A 25,905-nucleotide genomic window follows, 5' to 3' on the forward strand; every position below is an offset into this window, starting at 1 on the left:
GCCATCACCCTGAAGTGAAATAAGTATTTGATACTGGAGAGTTTTGGTTTTATTCTTATCTAAAAACAGAGGGATGATAGCTCATATACGAGACTTCAAAGGTATTTTATTTTGAAACTCTACATCAGATTGTCCTGATTCTCTCTGAGTGTCTAGATGGGGTGTCCTGACATCACCCTGAAGTGAAATAAGTATTTGATACTGGAGAGTTTTAGTTTTATTCTTATCTAAAAACAGAGGGATGATAGCTCATATACGAGACTTCAAAGGTATTTTATTTTGAAACTCTACATCAGATTGTCCTGATTCTCTCTGAGTGTCTAGATGGGGTGTCCTGCCATCACCCTGAAGTGAAATAAGTATTTGATACTGGAGAGTTTTAGTTTTATTCTTATCTAAAAACAGAGGGATGATAGCTCATATATGAGACTTCAAAGGTCTTTTATTTTGAAACTCTACATCAGATTGTCCTGATTTTCTCTGAGTGACTAGATGGGGTGTCCTGCTATCACCCTGGAGTGATATTAGTCTTTGATTGACTTCGAATGGCTCTTTGATTATGGACAGTTTCCATTAAATAATAATCAAAAATATAGATGGACAATAGATCTAATTTGAGATTTTAAACAGCATACATTTTAAATTGTGCTTCAGATAGTCATGTTATTTTAGGAGTGTTGTGAAATGGTGTCAACATCAATTGAAATTAGTCACCCAGTGGAAATGGACATTTTAATAATGAATTTAATGGTCAGATAAGTCTTCATAACTGTATCCTTAAGTTTTACATTCACTCAGTTATTATACGTAGTTTGTTTTAAATTATTATTGATCACATTATATAGTTAGTACATATTTCTTAATTTAAGCTCCAGCAGTATTTATGAATATGTTTCGTATGTTTTTTAGGTATATTTGTTATTGACCGAGTAAGCGCTTTTATTTTGAAGGCAGATTTTACAGGCCTCTACCGTAATGCATAGGATATTCGCGCACCGCAATACAACGTGGGGGCTGGCTTGATTGTGTTTTCCGAAGTGGAGGCTGGTTTGACCGCAGTGGCAAACATTGACATAACATAACAGAGATGTCATATTTATATCAAATGTTAGTACCAGCTTTCTTGGGAAAGTGTCTGTTCAGAGGAAGAGGACCTTCACTGCGCATGTCCAAGACGAACCCTAGTGATGCCTTTAGGTAACTTCGTTATATTGTCTTTTTGTGTGTACGTAGCTACTTAAGACACCACGAAAAGCCTAAATCTACTCACAGTGCTGCTAAGTGTATTCATTTGTCTATTGTATTCTTATTTGTGCTTACAGTGAACGTAATTGTTGTTTAGGCTAATTTCGTTTCTGTTTTTGTAGTGTTTTGAATGGAAGAACGAGTATACGCGGTGTACCTGAAGGCAGCACACAGTAACCCGTGGTGGAAACTCATTCATCATGAGCTGGACCCTCATGAAGCTAGCAGTTAGCTTTACACGCTAATCACTGATAGGTGTAATTAATTGATTAGTCGGTCCTTACGTGTACCGTACATTTATAAACTGTAATTTCACTTGAATATTATTCAAACGACACTCTCCTGCCTGGTGTACTAGCAACCGATTTAACGTGTCGTGTTATGGGAGATAAACGGAGGTCAGACGAGCGGTTGGCTGTCAAAAGTAATGACAACAATAAGGTCCACATTGACAGTTCATAGTCTAGCACCGGTAAGGATTATACTGTTTAAACTTGTATTAGCAAAGTCATATTATTAGTACATGGGCTTTGCAGTATTATTGTTGAAACATGGCCGATCCAGGTAGAGCTAAGCAGATTGACTGCAATGCAGTTACCCTAAGTGGATTTTCTTGCTAGCCTTGCTTTGCTAACACAATCTAGCTAACTGACAGTTGATGTCTTGTTTATAAACGTTAGTTCAATAGATATATTTGAAGCAAGTTGATAAAACCATTTGGAGTTAGACTAGGAGCGTTACATTTAGCTAAGTAAGCTAGCTTATTAGCTCATGGACATGTAAGTTAAATAAGGGGCTGTCCAAACTGTCAACAACAAATGGCTATGTTGTTAAGTGTTCCACTCTGTTCCCTGTTGATAGTGACAGCAGCGTTGATAACTGTTTGTCCAAAACACCATTGAAACACGAATTATTATTATTTTATTGTTTTGTTTACAGTTCAACTATAAAGTGAATCATGCCTGGGAAACTGAAGGCCAAAATTGTGGCAGGGCGCCACTTGCCTGTGATGGACAGAGCCAGTGACCTTACTGATGCTTTTGTAGAGGTGAGTGAAGCCTGCAGATCACGACTTTTAGTTTGCTTTACTGAAACCATTTACACCTGTGACAACATACATTTTACACTTGGGTTCAGTATGGTCTGTATCTCACTATTACTCAAAGAAGCTTCTTGTCTTTTGTCTTTCATTTCTCAGGTTAAGTTTGGAAACACAACTTTTAAAACCGATGTCTGTCCCAAATCCCTCAACCCACAGTGGAATTCAGAATGGTTCAAATTCGAGGTAAAAGGCCTATGAGCTTCTCTTTTACATTGCAGGAAGTGATAGTGTGCCTTTAATACACCACACAATATACATTCATTAAATGTTAGCATTTACTTACACTCTTATCTGCTCTTTTTTCTTCTTTCCCTCTCTTGATTTGCAGGTTGATGATGAGGACTTGCAGGATGAGCCATTGCAGGTCACAGTGTTGGACCACGATACTTACAGTGCTAATGATGCCATAGGGAAAGTTTACATTGACATTGACCCGCTGCTGTGCAGTGAGGCTGCCTCTGTCATCTCTGGCTGGTTCCCTATCTATGATACAATCCACGGTACAACAGGAAACTCATCTGACTATGATAATTGCAAAACTTTCAATATTTACCATTCTTTATTATAATTTCTATTTCTATTGTTTGTTATTAGGTATTCGAGGTGAGATTAATGTTCTCGTCAAAGTGGAGCTTTTCAATGATTTGAACCGCTTCAGACAGTCGTCCTGTGGGGTCAAGTTCTTCTGCAGTAAGTCTGACTTGACTTTCTGTTCACAATTGTTTGTTTACTGTTAAAATATCTTATAAAAAATAATTTGTGTGCTAGCAATGCAGATTGACAAAATGTAGTTTGGGTTTCATTTCGAATATGAACAAAAATACAGGTTTTATCACTGCCAATAGTGTACAGTTAAACCAGGAATGATCACTCGTTATGTGCTACAAGTGGAATTATAGCTATAGGATTATAGGAAAGTTTAGATAAACTATTCTCAATTTAAAATCCTTTCATTCTATGTGGTGTTTGTCTGATTGTGTATCGTAGCCTCATCCATTCCACGGTGCTACAAGGCAGCGATGGTACATGGGTTTGTGGAGGAACTTGTGGTGAATGAAGATCCGGAGTACCAGTGGATCGACCGTATCAGAACTCCTCGGGCCTCCAATGAGGCCCGTCAGAGGCTCATCTCTCTCATGTCCGGTAAGAACATTCCCAGTGATCCCTTTTTCATTTTGGCGTGGAGAAAGAAAAATGTGGTCGTTCCTGTTCTGCCTCTTGTTAATATGGCTGTGTTTTACTCCTTATTTAGGAGAGCTACAGAGGAAAATAGGGCTTAAGGTACTGGAGATGGGCGGAAATGCAGTGGTGGGCTATTTGCAGTGTTTTGACCTGGAGGGAGAGTCAGGCCTGGTGGTCCGGGCCATAGGTACCGCCTGCACACTGGACAAACTCAGCTCTGGAAGCGCCCCTAACTCCAACACACACATGCACCCTAACACAGCCCCGCCTTCCAATGCCTGCAATTCCCCTTCTAAGGATGGAAAGGAGTGAGTATGAACCATCAACACAAGCATGGACCCTGCCTCTTCTAATGTGCAAGTTTGTCTGCAAATCGAGTGTGTGAGAATGGGGAAAGAAGAATGGTGTGTGCATGAGAGGGAGAGCGTGTGGATAAAAGGTAGTGAATGCTAGTGTGTGTATAGCAGTTACTCCTGTGTGTGTCTCAGAATCTTTGATTCCTCTTTGTAGTTGTTTGTTTATTGTGTCATATGTATTGTACTATGAAAACTAACAGCACACAACATATCCTGAGACACACACATGTACAGTGTACACACATTCATCCTCCCTCAACGCCCCCGTCCTTGTCTGCTCGATAGACAGCTGTGGCATTACTTTCTGCTTCTGCATGTTTTAGTGCTGCGTCTTTTTGTGAGTATCTAGCTTTCAAATCAAGCTCCTTCACTTTGTTCTGTTGTCCTCATCCTGAGTATAGAGTGGTTAGCTTGTGATTTCATCCAATTACTGTAAGCTTATCTAGAGTTGAGTGCATGTTTACTTCTATTTTGTATGTATGAAATATATATCTTTGCCAGTGCACGTGGGATTGTGTATATTAGGCATGTAAACATCTTTTGGTGGTTTCTGCAAAGGTTTCTCCACTCCTCAACTTTCTGTCAGTTTCTTTTGGGATACATTTCTAAAAATGTCTCTAAAGGTTAGAGTTGTATCTATTTTAACACCTTTTCATGCAGGAAATGCAGAAAATGCAGTTTTCAGCCTTTTAAATACGAAAATGTCCTTCATTGGAAACCTATTGGCCAAACAAGGCATTTAATAACAGCACCTTGGACTCTGGGTATCAGGGATGAACATTTTTATTATTTTCTGAAAATTCATACAGCAAAAGATTAACAATACATTTAGTAAATATTATAAAGATTAAATATAATGAAAATGATCGTTAGTCACAGACCTTCTACTGCTGTCCCTGTGCCTGTTTTGGACTTGTTTTATTTTGTGTTTGCATCCCTGTTGCGCATGTTTGTGTGAGACTGATATCTTTAGCTGAGGGCTATTGAGTTCCTTGCTGCTTTCATGTGGCTTTAAATAGAATAACAGGGACATAGAGAGAGCGTGAAAACAAACGTTTTTTTCCTTTTCGTCTCCATTTACACTCTATTGCAATGTTGTGGTGTTGGTTCTTGTGTGCATCTCTTTCTCCCTCTCTGGCTCTCTGGCTACATTTGGATTGGGACGTTTCTCACTGCTTGTGTCCAAATCGCTCCTCTGTCTTCTCCCTCTGCGTGCTGATTGGCCCAGGTCTCCCCTTGCCCACGGATGCCGCTCCACCCACAACAGCCCAGTGCATTCGGCCTGCAGCTCCCAGAGACTGTCCCAGAACTTCTCTGTCTCTGTCCCCACACTCATCTTCACTGGTACGCAGAGGCAGGGAAGGAAATAATACAAAAGAAAGACACAAAGTTTTAAATACAAAGAGAAGTAATATGAAAGGAGAAAAGTGAATATATTTTTGCTGGAGTTTGGTAGGTTGACAGTCCAATAGTAGCGATATAGCCATTCTGTAGACTGAGATATCAAGACAAAGAAGGAAGACAGACCCTTTACCTTCTTTATAGCAAGACCAAACTTTCATACTAGGCTGAAAGCCCTCTTCCCCGTGTCATTTTCCCACGGTAGAGGGTGGGCAGGTTTCCCGTTGCATCCTTCTGCAAGGGCCTCTGATCTCTCCACAGTCACCTGACCTTTTCTTCCCTCCACTGGGACACATGCTTCAGCTCCTTATCCTCTATCCAATCTCACCTTCTTGTGTTTTGCCATGGTGCTTTCTTTAGTTTAATGTTTGTGTGTGTTTGTGTTTTTGCTTTCCATGCTTGCTTTTTTTTTTTCTTCTCCAACCATCTGTAGCACCTCAAACACGCCTCACCCAATACAAACAAATCATACATTAACACAGAAACCTCCCCAAAAAACAGCAACGATGACCCAGTCCTGTGTATACACACACCCACACACTCAGAGGGTGAGGTGGTGACTGACGTGTGTGTGTGTGTCATGTTCTCCTGGCAGGCCGGTATTTGCTGAGGACCTGACCCTGTCCTCCGGCCCGTCAACCCCTTTCAGAGCCCTCCCCACCACCACCACCACCTCCTCCTCCCCTCCCCCCTTCTCTCCCTCCAAGCCATGCAGCCGCCAGTCCTCATCATCAGACACAGACCTCAGTTTGACGCCCAAGACGGGTAAGGACACGTGGCCCCATCTTCTACTCCCATTCTAACCCCTCCATTCTCCCTCACCTCATTGTGGTGCTACTATGGTGGTATTTTTTTTTCAATGTTTTGTTTATTTATGTTTTACATTTTTCATGGTTCTGTTAAAATTATTTTATAATAAATCGTGTCCTAAATATTTGTACAACATGTCATGTCCCATCCTCTCCCTTCTCAGTGGCCTGGTGTGTCTTCTTTTTTCCCCACTATTGAACAAAAATAATCACGATTTCTTTCAAATGTGCTTAATTTTGTGAAGACACACCATATCCCCCCTTGTTGTTGTTGTTGTAGAAGCATTGTGTCCCATGAGGGGCTGTTTGCTGATCTAAGGTCACTTCTTCATTAGCAGCCATTATGGTTAATCATTGAAGAAAAGGTAAGTTTAGTGAAACCCTGCCCTCAAGGACATATTTCATTAACACAGTTCAGCTGTAATCGACTGTTTAGCCTGAAGATCCTTGTTACCAGAGCCGCTCCCCGGACCCCTCAGGTGGCGACCAGCAGTCCCCCAAGTCGACATCCCTCCTTATTGTTTCCTCTCCTCTCCTTTCCTTTCTTATCATATTTCGTCTGCTCTGTCATATAATTCTCATATTCTCTGCACCTGGCTAACGAGAATACTTCCTTTGTTGAGCATTGCGCTTAGCAAATGAAGTGAAACAAAATTATACATTTCATCTGATTGTCAGTTTATTCTTTCTCTACGCTACCGCCCTTTTCTCCCCATCACGTCCTTACCCCCCTCCTTGTTGTTGTGTTCTTGACTCCTCTCCTTTTTTGCTCTGCCTGTCTGCCATTCTGAATATATCTGTGTTTCTCTGTGCACCCTCCATCTGTTTTTCTGCTGGATAGTGAAGCCAGTGAGAAGCAGGCCTGGGATCTTCCTGTGCCCCAGCTCCCCCACCCTCTCCACAGACACTCTGTCCCTTTCTGGTTCTGGCTCAGTGATCTGTGGTCACAACTCTGCTCATAGAGCCAGCACCCCGCCCCCTCCCTTCAGCATCCACTCAGACACTGTCTTGCTGAGAAAAAGCGTGTCCTTCACAGAGGACCTGCTGCTGGCAGCCTCCGGTATAGTAGGACCGCTGTGTGTCACAAAGTAACGGAACCTCACGACAGTGTTGGCGCCTCTCTTGTATATTGGGTCAACAGCAGAACTGTTCAGATTGACTTGGTGTTATCCGAAACAAATGAACCATGCATGGTGCAACTGCCCAGAGCTTATTGTGACACCACACTACTGACTAACTTAGAGTCCTACTCCAGCATGTGGTTTGATGTATTTATCAGGCATACCTTATTCTAGGTTCAGTATTAATATATGAATAGGAAAACATTTTAAGAGTAGGGTAGTCTTAGCATGAGGGTAAAGCAGGTTTGTTTACTGTTTTCTGTCTAGGGTGTTGCTACTTCAGCTGTTGCTTTTACTTGGTTTGTCAGAATAACTTAATACTGCAATGTCAATAATCAACTGACAGTTTGGATTTTTAGTGCATTGATGTGTGTGTTTCAAGTAACAAAAACTGAAGCTGGACTCCTCTATGATCAGGAATGGGCAATGGAGGCAGCGCCGGGAAGGAGGCGGGGCCTCTGAAGACCCTGCTCAGACAGCAGACGCAGACGGCTCTTGAGCAGAGGGTACGATGACTCAACTCATCATATTCTCATACATGTATTTACCAACTAAATTGCAGACATTTGAGACTGAACTACCCTGCACGATTTAAGTTTCATGAATTTCACATACACTGTGTTTTGTTTCAGACTGGGCCTTGATTGACTAGCTACATCACTGCAATGAAACTCATAAGAAATAAACACTTCATAGTCAAAGTAGTGAGCTAGACTTTGCATTTATGAGATGCTTTGAAAACTAGTTTGCATTAAGTGTTTCAGTCTCAGATGTCTCACAGTGTCAAACACTTTTTTCACACCTGCATTTTTTGTGAAAGATCACTAATTGACATGTACGTGTTTAATGGGGAGTGGGTCTGTGTAAGGGCAAGTAATGTTCCCTTTCTTTGTCCTTTTGACCATTTGTGCTACTCAGGGAGCGTCCTCCTCTGGGTTATTGTTAAACGCCAGGGTATGTCCCATCAGTGTGGCACTTCCTCTCTCTCCACCTTTCCCCTAACACCCTGACCAACTGATGGCCACCACCACCACCACCACGTCTGATCAACTCCTAACCTGTCCCTCCTGTGCTGTCTGTAGATCTCAGAGTGGCAGGCTGGGCTGAGCAGCATGGCAGGTGGTCCTTGTGTGACCCCTGCTTTTGTATTTGCTCGGCCCCCATCGGCACACTCTAAAAGATTCACAGACATGTTTGCCGGAGGGCTCGGAGGCTAGGAGTTGTGTTCCCTTCAAGTTTGAAGGGTTGCGTGACTGTGCGTGTGTGTGCCTTCTGGATACTCATGTCAAACACCTCCCCTCCTTTCTGAATTATTTTCCTGAGTCTGATTTGGTTTTCCTGTATCAACAACGGAAATGAGCACGCTCACCTCATCCTCATTCTTGCCTCCTTGCTCCGAGTGGGAGGAGTTCTCAGTTAAAGTAGTAGCTATCTCCCTTGCTGGAGTACCGGACAAGAAACAAGCTTATCTGTGGTCCCACCTGATTATTCCCACCAAAGCCATTCATCACATCTACATGCATGTTTGGACGTCCCTCAGATTTTCTGTAAAGGTGGTCATTACTTCAAACTATACCAAGAGGCTAACGGGCGGTACAAGTATTTCCAGCTCCTTTCGTGAGTGCATGGATTAGAATTATTTGACTGGAAGCAAAGGACCAACTGTCATGTTAATGGACAGGATAGCATGTAAATACCTTCAGCCAGGACCTTGTGTGTGTGTGTGTGTTTGTCCTTCACTTTCAACTCCAAACCTAATTGATTCATTTGTATAGATTTGTAAGGATTGAATGGATCACTGAATCAGTGATACCAAATACAGTATGTAGGCTTTATAGTAAAAAAAATTAAATTCAATCACTTGCAGATCTATTTGAAATGTTTGTGTCTACAAGTGTAGCCTGGAATGGATCGAGTGGGGGACTTCTCAGGGGTAAACCTTGCATGGGGGGACACCATCACACTCAATCCTTGCTGCATGTTGGCACTATTCCTCACACAACAATAGTTTTAAGCCTACACACACCAGTCGAAGATACAGAGCCTAGAAAAACATGTTTCTTGTAATCAATACATTTTTACTTTATGCCTTGAGAGACAAATGTAAACATTTAAATATATGTATTCTTGCACCTTTAGCCCCAATACAAATATTAGATTAACAAATGTTTTCACTAAGATATATACTTCTGAATAACAATACAATCTGATTAACTTTTAGAACCAATGAGCAGTCACTGATGATTAGTAAAAAGATACTTTGGCAAGTCCAGAGTGTGTTCTCCCTTACTGTACTGTAAGTGACACAACTGTTTTCTATCTGCAGGAGTTCCCCTTTTTCACCTTGACGTCTTTCCCTCCTGGTTTTCTGGTTCATGTCGGTGGAGTGGTCAGCGCTCGCTCTGTCAAACTATTGGACCGTATACACAACCCTGGTAAGTGCAGCGCTCATAGGCACATCACTTTCTAATGTCCATTGTCGTCTGAGCGATACGAGTGAGCTCCTCCATTGACCTACATTATCTTGTGAGTGTGCTGTTTTGTTGCAACTGGCTGTTAATGCTTCCCATTACTATCTCTTTCTGTGTCCTAGTCCCAATCAGTTTGATTGTTTAGAACAATTATGTTGAAAGACTTCAGTTCTGTTCCAAAGCAGGTGAAAGCTGTTCCTGGTCACACTTTTAGGCTGTAGCATTTTGATGGAAATTAAGTTAGCACAGGCTCTTCATCAGTTGTGTCAAACCCGTTATATGGATAGGGGCAACTTTCACCTTGTGATTGACTGACTGGCTTTGTGGTATGTAAAGTCTGTTCTGGTCATGTGATGGCTGTGTGTGAGTGTGTCTGTGTGTGTGTCGCTGTGTTAATTGTGTGCTGAGGTGCTGCTCCCTGGAGGTGAGGTGCAGTAGTGTTGCATGGCTCCATTCTGTCGCCTGCTGCTTCTGTTGCCTGGTGTTGTTGGCTGCAGGTGGCGCTGTGGTGAGGTACTGTGGTGTTTATAAAATGTGCTCATCAATTATCAAATAAGATTCTTAACTCTATGTTGAAATCATCATTAAAATAAGACGGTTGCCCTTAGGCAAGTACCTGCCTGTTAAAGGTCTTAGTAGCTTCAGTAAATAATACCCTTGCTAGTTTAATGGTCTTTTACAACTTTGACTCTAGGATGTTTGAAAATGTAGGGACAGGGGAGCGCTCATTAATGTTGGCTGTGTTACAATAAGCCTTTTCTATTTAGAGCTGTTCAGGGAAACTAATATAAGATATCCAAAAAACACTGTACTGATAATCTTCAAGAAGGTCTATGCATATAATAACTTTGCCTACTGTATATCTCTTTAACTAACTAGTGTAAACAGAATAGCTTTCTTAAGGTTTTTGCTGATCCAAAATTGCAGGTTTAACAGCTCTGCTCAATGTCACTGACTTACTACAGAGCCTATAAGGCACCCTGTGGAGTTTTTGACCACAAGTAATCAAATCAAATCAAATCAAATCAAGTTTTATTTATAAAGCACATTTAAAAGCGATTTTTGGTCGAGCCAAAGTGCTGTACATGTAATAAAAACACATTACTACAAAACACAATAAACGACAATAAATTACAACAGATATAACTTAAAAAACAAAATAAGAATAAAACACAAGGAAAAGTCAGGAGTCGTGCTCCGCTCTAACTAGAAAGCCAGAGAGAAGAAGTGTGTTTTTAGTTTTGATTTAAAAACCCCTAGGGTCTGGGCCGACCTCACATGGAGGGGCAGAGTGTTCCAGAGCCTAGGGCCAGCTGCTGCGAAGGCTCGGTGCCCTCGGGTTTTTAGCCTGGTCTTGGGCACTACCAGCAGCAGCTGGTCAGCAGACCTTAAAGCTCTGGCTGGGGTGTAGCGCTGGAGCAGTTCAGTTATATAGGCCGGAGCCAGCCCATTTAGTGCTTTAAAAACAAATAAAAGGATTTTAAAATCAATTCTGAACCGAACTGGAAGCCAGTGTAGTGAGGCCAGAATAGGGGTGATGTGGTCGCGCTTTTTGTGACCAGTCAGCAAACGTGCAGCAGCGTTTTGGACTAGCTGTAAGCGTTTGATTGAGGCCTGGTCCATACCCACATACAGAGCGTTACAATAGTCCAGTCTCGAGGTTACAAAGGCGTTGATAACCCTTTCTAAGTCTTTAAAAGATAAATACGACTTGGTTTTGGCCAATAGTCTTATTTTAAAAAAGCAGGATTTTACTACGGTGCTGACCTGCTTGTCAAATTTAAAAGTGCTGGTGAATGTCACTCCAAGGTTCATGACCGAGGGGAGGATGTTTTTTTTGATAGAGCCCAGAATATCAACCGGAGAGGCTGGAGGTTGGGGTCCAAAAAAGATGACCTCGGTCTTGCTCTCGTTGAGGTTGAGGAAGTTTTTGCTCAGCCAGGATTTTATCTCTGCTAAGCAGTCCATCAGCTGCTGTAGTGAGTGTGTGACATTTGCTTTGAGAGGCAGATATATCTGTACATCGTCGGCGTAGCAGTGGAAGGGAATGTTATGTTTTGTGAGTATTGAACCTAGGGGCAGTATGTACAGTAGAAAAAGGATGGGGCCCAGAATCGAGCCTTGGGGAACCCCACAGGTAAGAGGGGCTTTGGCAGAGGAGAAGGCACCTAGCTGTACCGAGAAGCTACGGTCTGTCAGGTAGGACCTGAACCATGCAAGGGCAGAGCCTGTGATGCCAGCGGACTGTTCAAGCCGTGACAGTGTCAAAGGCAGCTGTCAGGTCTAACAGCACCAAGACAGCTGGGCTACCTGAGTCGGCGGCTAGGAGCAGATCATTAAAAACTCTTAAAAGGGCTGTTTCAGTGCTGTGCATGGGTTTGAAGCCAGACTGGAACTTTTTAAATCGTAAAAGTAGCTATAGTTTTACAAGTTGGGGCCTGTTTTTGTTTGTATCATGCACAAGGACGCACATGCACAAGCATGCAGATGATGCGAACCATCTACTAGTTTTGGCAATGACTGGCAACGATTTAAAAAGTTAAAACGTCAACTTTTCTAAGTTTGTTTCACCTCAAACATATATACAGAAACCCTGAATGTATACCAACTGTTAACTCCACAGGGAGTGGAGGTAAACCTGACTTAGACTGATGCTGCATGCTCCTTTTTTTTTAATTATAGCTTCTCTTCTCCAATTTTCTTTTTTTTGATTTTGCAGACTCATCCCTATTTTCAATTTCTTTTTTGTCAGTCATCTTCTTTCTAGATTGTATTAGAAGGCCATCATATAGGTTGTAGTACTTTTTCTAGTGACTGTGAGTTCTGTCTGTCTTTGCATAGTGATTGTGGAGTGCTGCTGTTGTGCTGTGCTTGTTTGTTGGACTGTCTCTCTTTTATTTTTCTCTCTTTTCTGTACTAACGGTGTGTTCTGGCCCAGCCTTGGGTAACACTCGCTCATACAAACTGCTAGACTGGAATAGTGTCACTGCAGGTATTTTCCCCCTTTTACTGCTCTCACCCACAGGAGTAATGGCAGCTCACTGGAGTGAGGCTTGTGCCCTCATAGCATGCACCCAACACTGACGTCTTGAGAACAGCTAGGCTTCATATTTATATCGACAAAGAAATTCAACAAAAGCCAGACCGACAGTGTTACACTGAACATTGATAAATTCAGTGAGCTGCCATTCTCCACTCTCTAAACTGTGTGAGTGTGTGCTGGGCTGAGTTGAGCATGCGCTGTGTCCCCACCCCACCCGATCAAACCTGGCCTGGCTCCCCCCCAGCTCATCCTGCTGCACAGAAGAGCTGCAGCTCTTCCCCTAACGTTGTCCCCGCGCTGTTCTAACGCTTCCTGAATCAGCATCGTGGTCAAACCTGTCTAGACCAGAGGAGGTTTAGGAGGTTTACTGTGTGACAGAGAGCCACTGACCGGGCATGTGCATCCCTAACTCACTGGGCCGTATTCATACTGAGAGAGAGAGAAGGAGGGATGGATGGATGCATGGAAGGAGGGGTGATTTTATGGGTGGCAGTTGAGGAAAATAAAAAAATGGATTTGGGATGAATGATTGGGATGGAAGGAAACATGAGCTTGGGTAATGGAGGAAGTATGCCATCACTCAGTATTATCTAACTCAAAAACTAGATTTAATGGACTGGTGAATGAATATGGCCCTTCTCTGCCCATGAGCATACACATGGTCATGAGCGTGCACGTTGGTGAGCCTGTGCCTGTGTGACATGCTGCTTCTGGTTTAAAGGGCCTGATGCCTGGCCATCAGTCATTATTCTTCATCTCTTCTCCACATCCTCCCCTCATTCATTCCTCCCCTGTCTCACCCAGAAGTCTCTCTCTCTCTTCTTTTCTTGGGGCTCTGTCAGCATGTGGCCCTCTCAGGGAGACATGGGGTGTGGCTCAATACTCTATGTATTGTAGCTCCTTTCATGTCTTCTTTGTTCAGTGATCCAGAATTGAGTGAGATCAAACTCACAACTGGCAACGATTAGGCTCTCACAAAGGATTTTGATCAGTGGTGGAGTTAAGCCTCATGAGATTATTGAAACCCACCCATGGTTTAGCCTAATTATGATGAAGGCTCAATCCCTTTGAATTTGAAACGTTTGTCAACAATGTAGAGACACTAATCACATCAGGCATTCTTTTGTAGTAACTCTTTTACTATCCAGGAGGATCTTCTTTCTATAGTCAGAAACCACAGCCACAACACGGCTCTGTATCTCTCACCAGTGTCCTTTTGTTCTGAAAGGAGACATAGAGAATTGAGTGACAAAACGATTTTAGATCATATGCATTTAAAGAACACACAAGTAACCTAACCGTTGACTCTGCCTTCATCATCATCCTTAAAACTCTCATTCCATCATTCATAATATCACTTTGTTTCACAAAATGATACTTGGTTTTGGCTTGCTTTGAAACATTGTTTAATTCATATTTCATCAGAAGAGTGTATTGTTATGATGTGTGTTTATTTTCTGGTTATTTTTCACGTTGGCAACAGATTAGATACAGGCTTGCCATATTTCCTGTTTGAGTGTGTGTACTGTCAGGAAGTATTCTTTTTTTAATTGAACAATGTCGACAGATAACTAGGTTAAGCTTTACTCTTGATAACAGTAGAAAGACTCCAGTGTTCAGTGAGGTTTTATTAGATAATTCAGCCACCTGGAATGGTTTGTAAAAACTGTCTGACTCTGAGTTTTGTGTTTTCCAGATGAGCCAGAGACTCGCGACGCCTGGTGGGAGGAGATACGCCAGGAGATCAAATCTCATGCCAAAGCTCTTGGTTGCCATGCTGTGGTGGGGTACAGTGAGAGCACTAGCATCTGGTATGTAGTAGTACAAAGATTTCCTTTTTCTGCCTGCTTTGCTTATTGTTGATGTTCATTTTATAACCCAGTTAGTTTTAAACAAGTTCCCGTTGTGTTCTCATCTTCTTCCCTTTCTTCCTCTATCTCCCCTTGACCCAGTGAGGAAGTGTGTATCCTGTCAGCATCAGGCACAGCAGCCATCCTGAATCCTCGATATATGCGTGAAGGCTGCCTCGACATCGTAATCGGCGACCACAGGTTGATATGATTTATGACTGACTGATTTTAATCTTTGTTTGTATACTCTTTACGTCAGCACAGTTTGAATTGAGTTTTGAGGATGATACCAGATGGTGTGTGTTTTTCTGCAGGTTTGAGGAGCCGTCTCCCCCGAGTTGTGGTTTCTGCCACATCCCCTATGATGAGCTCAACATGCCCTTTCCAGCCCAGCTCACTTTCTGCTACCAGTGCAGGCGACAAAAGGTGTCAAATATATTCATCTTGATTGCCGAAATCGTGTAAATCGTTGTCCCATTTATTAAAACCCAGTGTGGTGGGAAAAAGCATGAATTAGTAGTAATAATTGTTATGTGTCTTCAAGGTTCCTGATGTGCTCTTCACAACAATTGACCTGCCCCCAGAAGCAGCTGTCACAGGAAAGGGCTGCCTTATCCAGGCCAGGTAAAACATGTCACAGTTAAATGGCTTCAAGCCGTTTTAAACTGATTTCCAACGTAGAGAAGTAATATTTAGTGCAGTCAAATGTCGCATAGGGTAGATTTATTAAGAAAATGAATAATAAAAAAAACACCTTAATAATGTACAATGTTAATTCCCTCTAAATCAGTTTGATCACGTGATCTCCCAACATATGGTTCATGCTGTGGCAGCTTGAAGGCTGATCACACGAAGACGTTGAGAAAAGTGAGTTAATGCCAGTGTTTATTGTCTTCTAGGCTGTGTCGTTTAAAAAAGAAGGCCCAGGGTGAAGTGAATGCGACGGCCATCTCCAACCTGCTGCCGTTCATGGAGTACGAGCTGCACACCCAGCTGATGAACAAGCTGAAGCTGCGGAGCATGAACGCTCTGTTCGGCCTGCACATACAGATCAGTGTCGGAGAGAACATGCTGCTGGGTCTGGCTGTAGGTTGACATTTAAGGGTGAACAGCTTATTCAGCCATTTGTGTGTTGTCCTTAAAATGAGTGTGTGTTCAGTCTGCTACAGGAGTGTACCTGACAGCTCTGCCGGCTCCAGGGGCCATCCAGATCGCGGGGAAAACTCCTGGTGAGATGAGCAATGATCACCACATCCTCACCATTCAGAAAAGGATCAATGACACCATTGCCAAGAACAAGGAGCTCTATCAGATTAACCCTCCGGTGAGACCCGAAACACATGCAGCCACAGTAAATGAATCTATGGAAGACTGTGATTAGGTCTGCAAGGCCTACCCTATCATGCCGCTGCTAAGTAGGTCTCTACAATGTCTTTTTCAACACTACAGTATTCAGAGTACCAAGTGGGTACCCACAAATAAATAAATAAATAAATAATATGCTGTTAACAGAAAGCTTGTGGAAACAAAAATGTTACGTTTTTGTGTATTTTAGGGCTTTAATGTCAGAATTGTACCTGCAGTTAATGGCTAGTTAATTGTGCCTGTCACATACATTTTGAGGCTTAAGCCTTTCCATTGTTTTGGGTATAATTATCTCTTTGTTCAAAATCATGTATCATACATTATATAGTCTGTTCTTTGTAAATCGTGATAAACTTACCCCTCTTGTCTCTCTCTGGTTATTAAAGAAATTATTTGCCCTGGACCCTGAGGTGTTCTGCGGCATAAACATGGTACTGAGCACGGCGACTTTTAGCTGTGAGACGCAGCAAAGCATGACAAAATTCACTGTATTAATCACAATACTACACTGCTTTTACTATACCTGTATAACCACTGGGGTCATTTGGGAGCAGGTAGATGTGTAAGTGACTCCAGAGTCACTTCTCAAGGGCAAACCACTGTAGACCCATGTATCTGTGTTGATGTACTTGTATTATGACCATCTACCCTGCCCATTCAAACTCTCACCTGTATATTTTTGGGTGGTGTTTGTGTGTGTGTGTGTGTATGTGCCACTCCTTACTGTGTGTGTGTGTGTGTGTGTGTGTGTGTGTGTGTGTGTGTGTGTGTGTGTGTGTGTGTGTGTGTGTGTGTGTGTGTGTGTGTGTGTGTGTGTGTGTGTGTGTGTGTGTGTGTGTGTGTGTGTGTGTGTGTGTGTGTGTGTGTGTGGTGTGTGTGTGTGTGTGTGTGTGTGTTGTGTGTGTGTAGTGTGTGTGTGTGTGTGTGTGTGTGTGTGTGTGTGTGTGTGTGTGTGTGTGTGTGTGTGTGTGTGTGTGTGTGTGTGTGTGTGTGTGTGTGTGTGTGTTGTGTGTGTGTGTGTGTGTGTGTGATGGTGTGTGTGTGTGTGTGTGTGTGTGTGTGTCGTGTGTGTGTGTGTGTGTGTGTGTGTGTGTCGTGTGTGTGTGTGTGTGTGTGTGTGTGGTGTGTGTGTGTGTGTGTGTGTGTGTGTGTGTGTGTGTGTGTGTGTGTGTGTGTGTGGGTGTGTGTGTGTGTGTGTGTGTGTAGTGTGTGTGTGTGTGTGTGTGTGTGTGTGTGTGTGTGTGGTGTGGTGTGGTATGGTATTAACATAGACTTCTAGATTTACATGTGAGATGCAGACGTGCGCTGCTGCTGTATTCTGCTGTTCACTTAGACAGCCAGTCTGCTCAGGTTTTGTTTCCCTTTGCTTTGCAGGAGCCGACAGAGGAGGTTGTTGGTTCTCCGATTCCTGAGCCCAGGCAACGATCCAGACTTTTCCGCTCCCACTCAGAAAGCTCAGATGAACAGTCAGAACTGGACCTCTCCCATGGCAAGAAGGATGCCTTTGTCCTGGAGGTGTGTATCAATACAACAACATGTGTAAATCCAATTATTTCAATGGACAAGTTTAAGAATTTGCTGTCATTTCCATAGATTGATGACACTGACGCTGTGGAGGACATCCACTCTCTCCTCATGGATGCTTCTACCCCCGCAGGTACTGTATACTCTCATTTATTGAATTTAACAAGAAATGTGTTATATTTTAGTATACTGAAAGCAGCAATATGGTATGCCTATACTTGTTTTCACACATTATCCTCACATCCTGCCGCCTTAAAGTGAATCATTATGCACTCACTGCACTCAGGTATCTCCCTATTGGGTCGAGGATCTAACAAATGTCAAATCTCTTTGCCTCTTCATCTTTTGCCATTCCACTTTTAGGTTTCTACAGCTGCAACACTGAGACCATGCCTGGGATTTTCAACTGGACTTCAGGGGTTCAGGTTAGTGTTCATAATACAGCGTTACATCCTTCACAGTTCACAGCAAACCTTCTATTATCTTAACTAAAAACTATTTTGGAGGGGCTTTTTTATTTCAATTATATTGTGCCATTGATGTGTACATTTAATGTTTTTCAACCGCTGCAATTTGAACATAATTAAGCAAATCTACATCTACAGGAAAGGCAAAACTATTATAATTTAGGAAATGTATTGCTTTAATCGTATATTTCATGCTATGTGTTTCTGCTACTGTCTTGCAGATGTTTACATCAGTGAGGGTCTTTAGGTTGAGTAATGCCAATCTTACTAACCAAGGCTTGAACAAGATCTTCACTGACCTTTGTGAGAATCTGCTAAAGGTAAGAAGGCCTCTATTGATCAGTTGGTAACTACGTCCTTTTTGGTGCAATACTTATCCTTTGTAATGGGCATCTGTAAGACTGTTAAACTCTTACAATGGTCCTTGTATTTCTTGTGTTTTGAATAAAGAGTTTCATGTAATTTCAATGTGTTTATTTCAGAGTTTTTACTTCAAGTTGCGCTCAATGATCCCCTGCTGTCTGTGTAAGCTCAACTTCACTGTAGCAGTACCAGAAGAAGAACTCATACAGGTGAGAGGCTTCAGGCCATCTCTGATTTGTGAAATAGCAACAAAACTGAATTTATGAGTCAAATCCAATAAAAAAAGTTTCTCATATCTATTAATGTGCCTCTGCCTTGCAGGTTGCAGTTACAGCTGTTGCCATGACATTTGACAAAGACCAGAATCAGGAGAAGCCGGCAGACAAGCCCCCCACCAAAGGTACAGTATATCTGGTTAAAGGGAGTTATTGATTGTTTTAGGGGATGTTTTTAACATTTTATTCTCACACAAAGTCAGACAATACCTTGAGGTTTTATATAATGCAGGGTTAGTCTTGTGTTAAAAGCTTTATTTAAAAAAACATTTCCATTGCAACATACTGTGAAACTACAAATAGTTATTCATATTTAACCACTGTAAGTTTGAGATATGTTTCCTGTGTTGCTTTTCTAATAAATGATTTATAAATTAGAACATTTTGATTAGGAATGCCATCTACTGTATCTTTAAAACCTTTAACGCTGTATCTCTGAGCTGTGATAGGCTAGTGTTAGTATTCAACAAACCTTCAAACTACTTGCACAAAACCAGGTTGTTTCAGTAGTAGTGAAGTAAGAAAACAGAACAGAACCACAAAAGAAAAAACATCTCTTTGGTTGTGTTTGAAATCTAGAGCACCGGAGTGATTCTATGTGCTTCTTTCCAGGAGGAGGTGAGACTGAAGAGCAGCTGCAGTTCCCCATGGAGTTATGTGCAGACGCAGCAGCAGGCAACACTCAGCAAGCATCCAAAACCTCAGGTAGCCTTTTTTAAAAAATGGTTTTAATTTCTTCCTGACCACCTCCTCCATCCTGCTTGAATAACAGGCACTGCCCATCTCCTCCACTAACAACTATAGGTACAGTCTCTTTACTCACCCCATCCGCAAAGCTCTGCCACAATCAGCTGGTTCTGGCTCGTTTACCAGGTAAATAAACAGTCGTTGGTCATAGCCCAGTGTGTTCAGTTTGAAGTGAACTTAGATGGTGTTGTCTAGATGAGACCGTGTGGTGTTGTCTAGATGAGATGTCATGCTCGAAAAGCAGCATGGCTTACTTTTCATTCACTTGAATTTAACAATGAGCAAGCAGCTGGTCCCGGCTATAGTACTGACTATAAAAGGAGCATTTGGATGTGCAAAAGATGTATGAGAAGGTGAAAGCTAAGTAACACATGCTGTGTAGGCCTTGTGGCAAGGGACTGTTGAAGCCTGTTCGCTCCCTGCCAAGTGCAAAGTTAGATTTTGATGTGTGTGTGTGTGTGTGTGGGTGTGTGGGTGTGTGTGTGTGACAGGTGTCGCAGAGAGCATCAACGTCTCATCCAGAGGTGAGCCTCTTTCCCCCCCACCCTCTCTCCCTGCTACCTCAACTACTACACTTCTGTTTTGGACTTTCATCCTATTTACCTCAGACAGAGTTATCCTGCATCACTCCCAAACCTCATCCACTTTTGTTTCTTTTCTGTTTGTTGTATTTGTCCTGTTTTCTTTCTTCTTTTGTTCTCTTGTTGTCGTTGTTGTTGCGTTTGTGTATGTTTGGTTGTGGGCTGTGTTTGTGTGTGTGTGTTTGTGTTTGTGTGTCTGTGTTCTCTCCAGCTGCCTCCGTTGATTACGGTTCCTTTGCAGACAGATGCAGCACCTGGCTAGAGCTGCTTAGGCTGAAAGCTCACACCATAAGACGAGGATCAGTTAAGACAAGTAGGAGGACACAGTCTCTAGCACACTCCGGTGATGATACCCACAAATACAGAACACCGTTTCACGAGCAACCACACACACAAACACACAAACACACACACACACACACACACAATCACAAACCCCTCCATGCATGCCGCTGGGGGGCGGAGCAACGTAAATGAAACACCAGCTTTTAGCTTGAGTTTGAACGTTGAAGCCCCGCCCCTCAGAAGGATCCACAAGCAGCTGCTTGGCTTTGAAATGCCTGTAGCCATGGCAAATATGATGACAAATTATCTGTAAGGGTTAAATGGATCAATTTGATGACAATAACTGGATTCCAGTGACTTGATTTCTTTCTCAGCACTTGCATGAGTGAATGTACCTAAGCTGAGATGCCATGTTTTAAGGATAAACTGTACAAAAACTAATTGGGACACATACAATGTGGTAGAGATCAAGGTGGGGTGGGCAGGGGGCATTGCTTTTCTGCAAGATCTTGTTGGATTTTCAGTCCTGTGCACACAAGTGAACTACAATCTAACGTGTGGCTCTGAAGGTTCCTGGTTTGATGGATGTAAGCCACGTCAGGTAAATCTGCAGTAAGATGATGGAGCATCTTTCACACTCTGGCTCGTGTACATGTGCCCAGCTCAGCTCATAGCAGTCTATGTCCGTCTCCATTTCTCAAGCTTCTTTCACAAATGAAAAATAATCTAAACATGTTCTCATGTACTTCACTGTACAGCAAAAACTGTATTCACACTTGTAAGCATACACAGCTGTGTCCAGGTCTGTCTGTCTGTCTGCAGACACTGTTTAACTGTCTTGTCTGTTTGCTTCAACTGCACGGTATGCATGGCAGCGCACGCTTTCCAAGTGATTGTCTTGGCACCACACATCCTCACCACTGCATGTCAAGTCACACACTCACAACTGACATACTCACGGATAGGTGCACACATGTTAGTCCAGCCGTGAAAAAGCGAACAGGACTTTTGCACGAACATTTCACATTCACATTTCTTTCTGCTTTAAAGTTCATATATGTTTTTATTTTCCCACAATTTTTGAGTATTTTCTGGTTTCTCCATTCCTTTTCGTCTTTTTTCCTCTTCCTCTCCTCTTGTTTTCTTTTCACATGTCCCTGTTTTGGACCTCTGCCTGCTCTGTCTGAACTTACAGTCTCATCTTTGGAGCGCTGCAGTCCGCTGCCCGAGGGACGCTCTCGCTCGCTGCGCTCCACACGCTCGTTCGGGAGCAGTTCGGTCGCCGTGGTGAAGATGACGCCGCTCTCTTTCCTCCCTGGGACACGCATCATCAAATACCTTGGGATCATCAATATGTTTTTCATAAGAGAGACAACATCGTTACGGGAGGTATGACTGCAAAGACGAGCAACACATTCAAAGGCCCCCAGATCTTTGTTCAAAGTTTAGACATCCCTGATATGTGTGTGTTTGTCCTCTGCAGGAAGGTGGTGTCAGTGGCTTCCTCCATTCATTCATAGGAGAGGTGTTTGCGATGGTTCGAGCCCATGTAGCAGCTCTGGGTGGGAATGCAGTGGTGTCCTACAGCATGAAGGAGTGTATGTTGATGGAAAATCCAAACAAGAACCAGGTACTCTCCCACACGCACAGACGTATTTACCTATTACATTCCATCTATACATTAGTGTAGGCCTGTAGTGTATGACTACTTATTAATTATTCCAACAAGACAATGTCATTTTAAAACCTGACTATAATAATAATGAAAAAGTTAAATCATGCAAATACACCGTTTTACAACCACTTAACTCTTGAGAATATTCAGTCATTGGAATTGGATTGTGAAAAAGATATTAAAATATCCAAAATAAATAAATATAATTTTAAAACACACAATCAGAACAATAAATAATATGGACTCTCAAGCTCTGTCAACAAGATTTCAACTGACATTCATATAAAACATTTCACATATGGAATTAAAGAATCATTAAGTCCTTAGGTCATACAGTACACTACAGGTCAAACACGACCATTCCAGTTTTTAAATGGTTAGAACCTTTTTTCTTTTTACAAATGTGCAAATGATGAACATATTAGCATATTAGTAACAACACGAACATTTCTCTCTAATTCTACTTAATCCCAAAATGTTCCTACACCAGAGCCGTGGACAAAAGTCACAAAAGTAATTACCGTAACAGGCCTACATGTGAGCACAATGACTAACTCTCTGCATCCTCAGGTCTCACAGTTCTTCTTATAGATTAATCTGCCTGTCTTTTTTCTTCCTCAAGGCTCAGTGCCTCATTAATGTGAGTGGGGATGCCGTCATCTGTGTCAGGGAGACGGACCCGGAGCCAACTCCCTCAACCACAAATATCGGACAGATCTGCCCTAGTGGAACAGATGTGACTACATGACAGTGAAACACTGAGCCTCACCTTGTTTGCAGGACACACAATCTGAGTGGAAACGCCCTCTGAGTCTAGCCGTCCAAATATGAGTAATTTATGTCTGCCTTAAAACTCTGTAAAAGATCCAAAGGTTTGGACGCAGGCAACAAAGAAGTACTCACACACTCCAAAAAATGCAGTCTGGATTAATATGGGAGTGCAGGGTGTCTGTGTTTTTCTCTGTGTCAAGCATGAGAGCATTTGCAGGTACTGATGTATCTCTTTGGGAATGAAGTAATGTGAGGGTTTTTTAACAGAAGTCTAAGGATGCCTCTGTATTTTGCCTATGCATTACATCCGTCCATATTGGTGAGACCCAAAGCGAGTCTGTCTGCATTTACTTTGAGTTTGGGCAGAAGTAACGTGTGAGGCAGCTATGACTAATGTGTCCATCCACAGCTCACAGGGAAAGTCATGGCCTTGCGAAGAAATACACTGTTGTAAACCATCAATTCATTTGATTGATTTAATTTGTGTTGGGCTCTGTTTTAGAGCAACTTGCAAATTGAAAGGCCAATCTATTTATTTCAGAGCAGCCACATAATGACCTTCAAACAAGGCAAGTGTTTCAACTTCAACAAAGCTGGTGCTATTCCTCAAAATATAAATTGCTCACTAGAATGAAAATTTGAAGTGAAAAACAATACAGACAACAATTTGATGCCATTTTATTAAAATTATCTACGTGTTCATTGGTGTCCAGTTCTCATGTCCAAATTAGGTTTTGTACGAATTGTGTTGATAGATAATCTTCTTAATCAGTTACAGTATTGCTCACAGGCAGCATCCTACAGATAATTACATTTCTTCAGAAAGTGTCAAGTAATGATGTCATCTATAATAAATAAACAAAAACAGGCCAGTGTTTCTGGTGTATGCACATATTTTTGAAGGGCAATCATTTCCCTTTAGAACAGCCATTACTGTGTATTCCAGTGACTATTTTATAGATAAAAACTATTAGATTTTTGTATTGCTTCATTTTGAAATCGTCAAATCAAGTGGCATGTGTATGCCTTTTTATTTACTCGCATCAGGAGTGGGAGAGTTAATGGTTAAGGGAATAATGTCGCACTTTGGGTCTGAGCAGCAGGGATGTTTCATATGGGAAAGCTTTTGAGATCGTTTTGATTAATTAAAACGTTAGTAATCTGACTGAAGCAACTCTTCCATCACTTGTAGCTCTGGTATAACTAACTCTTCTTGATGCATCATGCGATCACTGTCAGATTTCACATACCTTTGTCAATCTTTATTACTTTTGCTCATGTTCTATATATAATCCTGATCTGTCTGGATTTTATATTTATGTCTAATGCTGGAAACAAGCATCTCATGGTGTAGGTGCAACATAAAAAAACTGTAAATGTTCTCTAAAATCAGATTTTAGTATTTTTGTAACATAACATGTATGAAACCTACAGCTCATGTTGCCTGTACAATGAATTTATGATGTGTTTGGACTCAGTGACAGAAATTAATGGTACTCTAAACTGTCGGTGATGAGTTTCAGATATCTGTGTCTAAAACTTGAATGTACATATTAAAATACTTTTGCTTCCTGACTAGCAGCATGCAGATTAATTTTTTAGTGCCATGCTTGCCTGGTAAGTATTGCACAATAAACTCAGTCAAACCAAGATGCATCTGTTTGATCATTATTTTTGAAAAGTGAATAAAATATGTATACCAATTACATTTGTGTTGGCTGTATATAGTGGGCCATTCTTATAGCCTACCTATGCATTCAATTTACCCAATAATGTTTGACAGTAGGAATGTAAAACAAGAACCCAGAAAACTACGGAATGCCGTTTAAGCCAGAATTAAATAAATACATAAATATGCCTAGGAAATAAATTCTGAAATAAATAAATAAGGCAATAAATATATATATATATATATATGTACATTTAAATACACATTTATTTATTTCATGGGACTTTTATTTCATAATGCCACATTTATTTATTTCAAGAGACTTTTATTTCACAATGCCACATTTATTTATTTCAGGGGACGCCCTACAGTGCAACGCCCAAAAAAGATACAAAAATAAATACTAAATAACTTCCCTTTCACAATGTAAAGTCCTAACAAAATCACAAAATCCCATACTGGTTTTACCTTTACAGACTATGGTAATCCGTGTATCTACCGTCCAATTGTTTTTCTTTATTAAACACGTAAACGGAAGAGCGTCTGAGAGGCGTTTTGGCTTTTTGCTTTTTACCTTACTAAATGGTCAAATGGTCCTTGGAGCGAGGGGCGGGGCGAAACTCACGGAAGTGATTTCAAAACAAAAGCACTCGTTTGCTAAAATCACACTTTGAATCACTACAGTATCCTGCTGAAGGAACGGTGATTATTATAAACAAGGGGAATTTAGCGATCACAACGAAAACGGCCAAGACACATATTGAGCCCAGAAAATGGATGTTATTAAGGGCTGTAAATATAATAAACCTATGTCTAAAATGGACAACATTGTTAGGAGATTTAAACTACAGCGATTCTGCACTGCGGTCACCTCAGCCGCCTCTCGAGTTTGCTTTTTCAAATCAGCTGCTCTTCATTATTCCTGCTATATTTGACGAGTGATACAAATATTTTTTTACCTCAAGTTCTTAAGGAAACTGACACTCTTGGACTCGGATCTAGTTTGACTTCTACCAGAAATAAAATGAAGTACTGTGTACTTTGTGAGTAATCCTCTGTCAAAGTCCCCTCCATAATGCATATTTTTCTGCTATCTTTGATGAATGATAAAAATATAATTTTACCATTAGTTCTTAATGAAATTGATACTGTTTGACTTTGTATTAGTTAGCCTACTACTAACAATACATTGAAGTACTTTTACTGTGTATTCTTTGAGAAATACTCTGTCAAAGTCCCCTGCTGAGAACAAAATCAAGCCACTTCTGCTAAGTTTGATGAGGGAATTCTTTTTTGTTGCCATATTAGTTCTTCGTGAGATTGATCCTGTTGGACTCAGTACTAGTGAAACCCCCACAAGTACTATGAAGTACTTACTGTGTACTTTTCCGGTACTCCTCTGTCAATGTCCCCTCCTGAGAACAAGAATGCATGTTTTTCTGCTATTTTGAATGAGCGTTAAAAAAGACTTTCTTCATGAGACTTATATTAAGTAGAGTATTTTAAGAGGATATGGTGATATCAGCAATACTTCCAGTCAGTACTCCGGCAGCAGCATTATACACCTTGGAAAGTCTTTGGAGACTGGCCTGGATAGCTGGTC

General features: G+C 41.6%; 1 protein-coding gene across 12 annotated transcripts; it reads left to right on the forward strand.

Moving 5' to 3' along the window:
• Positions 1-1,398: 1,398 nt before the first annotated feature.
• c2cd5 (C2 calcium dependent domain containing 5) lies at positions 1,399-24,285 on the forward strand. Of its 12 annotated transcripts, none has more exons than XM_034141329.1 (30): positions 1,399-1,717; positions 2,185-2,293; positions 2,444-2,530; positions 2,676-2,847; positions 2,942-3,037; positions 3,335-3,490; positions 3,600-3,837; positions 5,882-6,051; positions 7,634-7,722; positions 9,543-9,651; positions 14,427-14,541; positions 14,683-14,781; positions 14,895-15,006; positions 15,125-15,204; positions 15,480-15,666; positions 15,740-15,904; positions 16,332-16,376; positions 17,320-17,460; positions 17,539-17,602; positions 17,833-17,894; positions 18,158-18,256; positions 18,419-18,508; positions 18,621-18,699; positions 19,187-19,279; positions 19,379-19,447; positions 19,813-19,845; positions 20,114-20,245; positions 21,383-21,576; positions 21,671-21,817; positions 22,485-24,285. In XM_034141329.1, exons 2-30 carry the CDS (start codon positions 2,204-2,206, stop codon positions 22,608-22,610), a joined length of 3,339 nt encoding a protein of 1,112 aa, XP_033997220.1. In that variant the 5' UTR covers positions 1,399-1,717; positions 2,185-2,203; the 3' UTR covers positions 22,611-24,285. The 12 variants fall into 12 exon arrangements, with proteins under 12 accessions (XP_033997220.1, XP_033997222.1, XP_033997221.1 ...); XM_034141331.1 differs by having other exon boundaries at positions 20,114-20,215; XM_034141330.1 differs by having other exon boundaries at positions 1,400-1,717; positions 20,144-20,245.
• Positions 24,286-25,905: the final 1,620 nt, after the last annotated feature.

This window comes from Trematomus bernacchii, unplaced genomic scaffold (assembly GCF_902827165.1).
Source record: "Trematomus bernacchii unplaced genomic scaffold, fTreBer1.1, whole genome shotgun sequence".
NCBI classification, from domain to species: domain Eukaryota; kingdom Metazoa; phylum Chordata; class Actinopteri; order Perciformes; family Nototheniidae; genus Trematomus; species Trematomus bernacchii.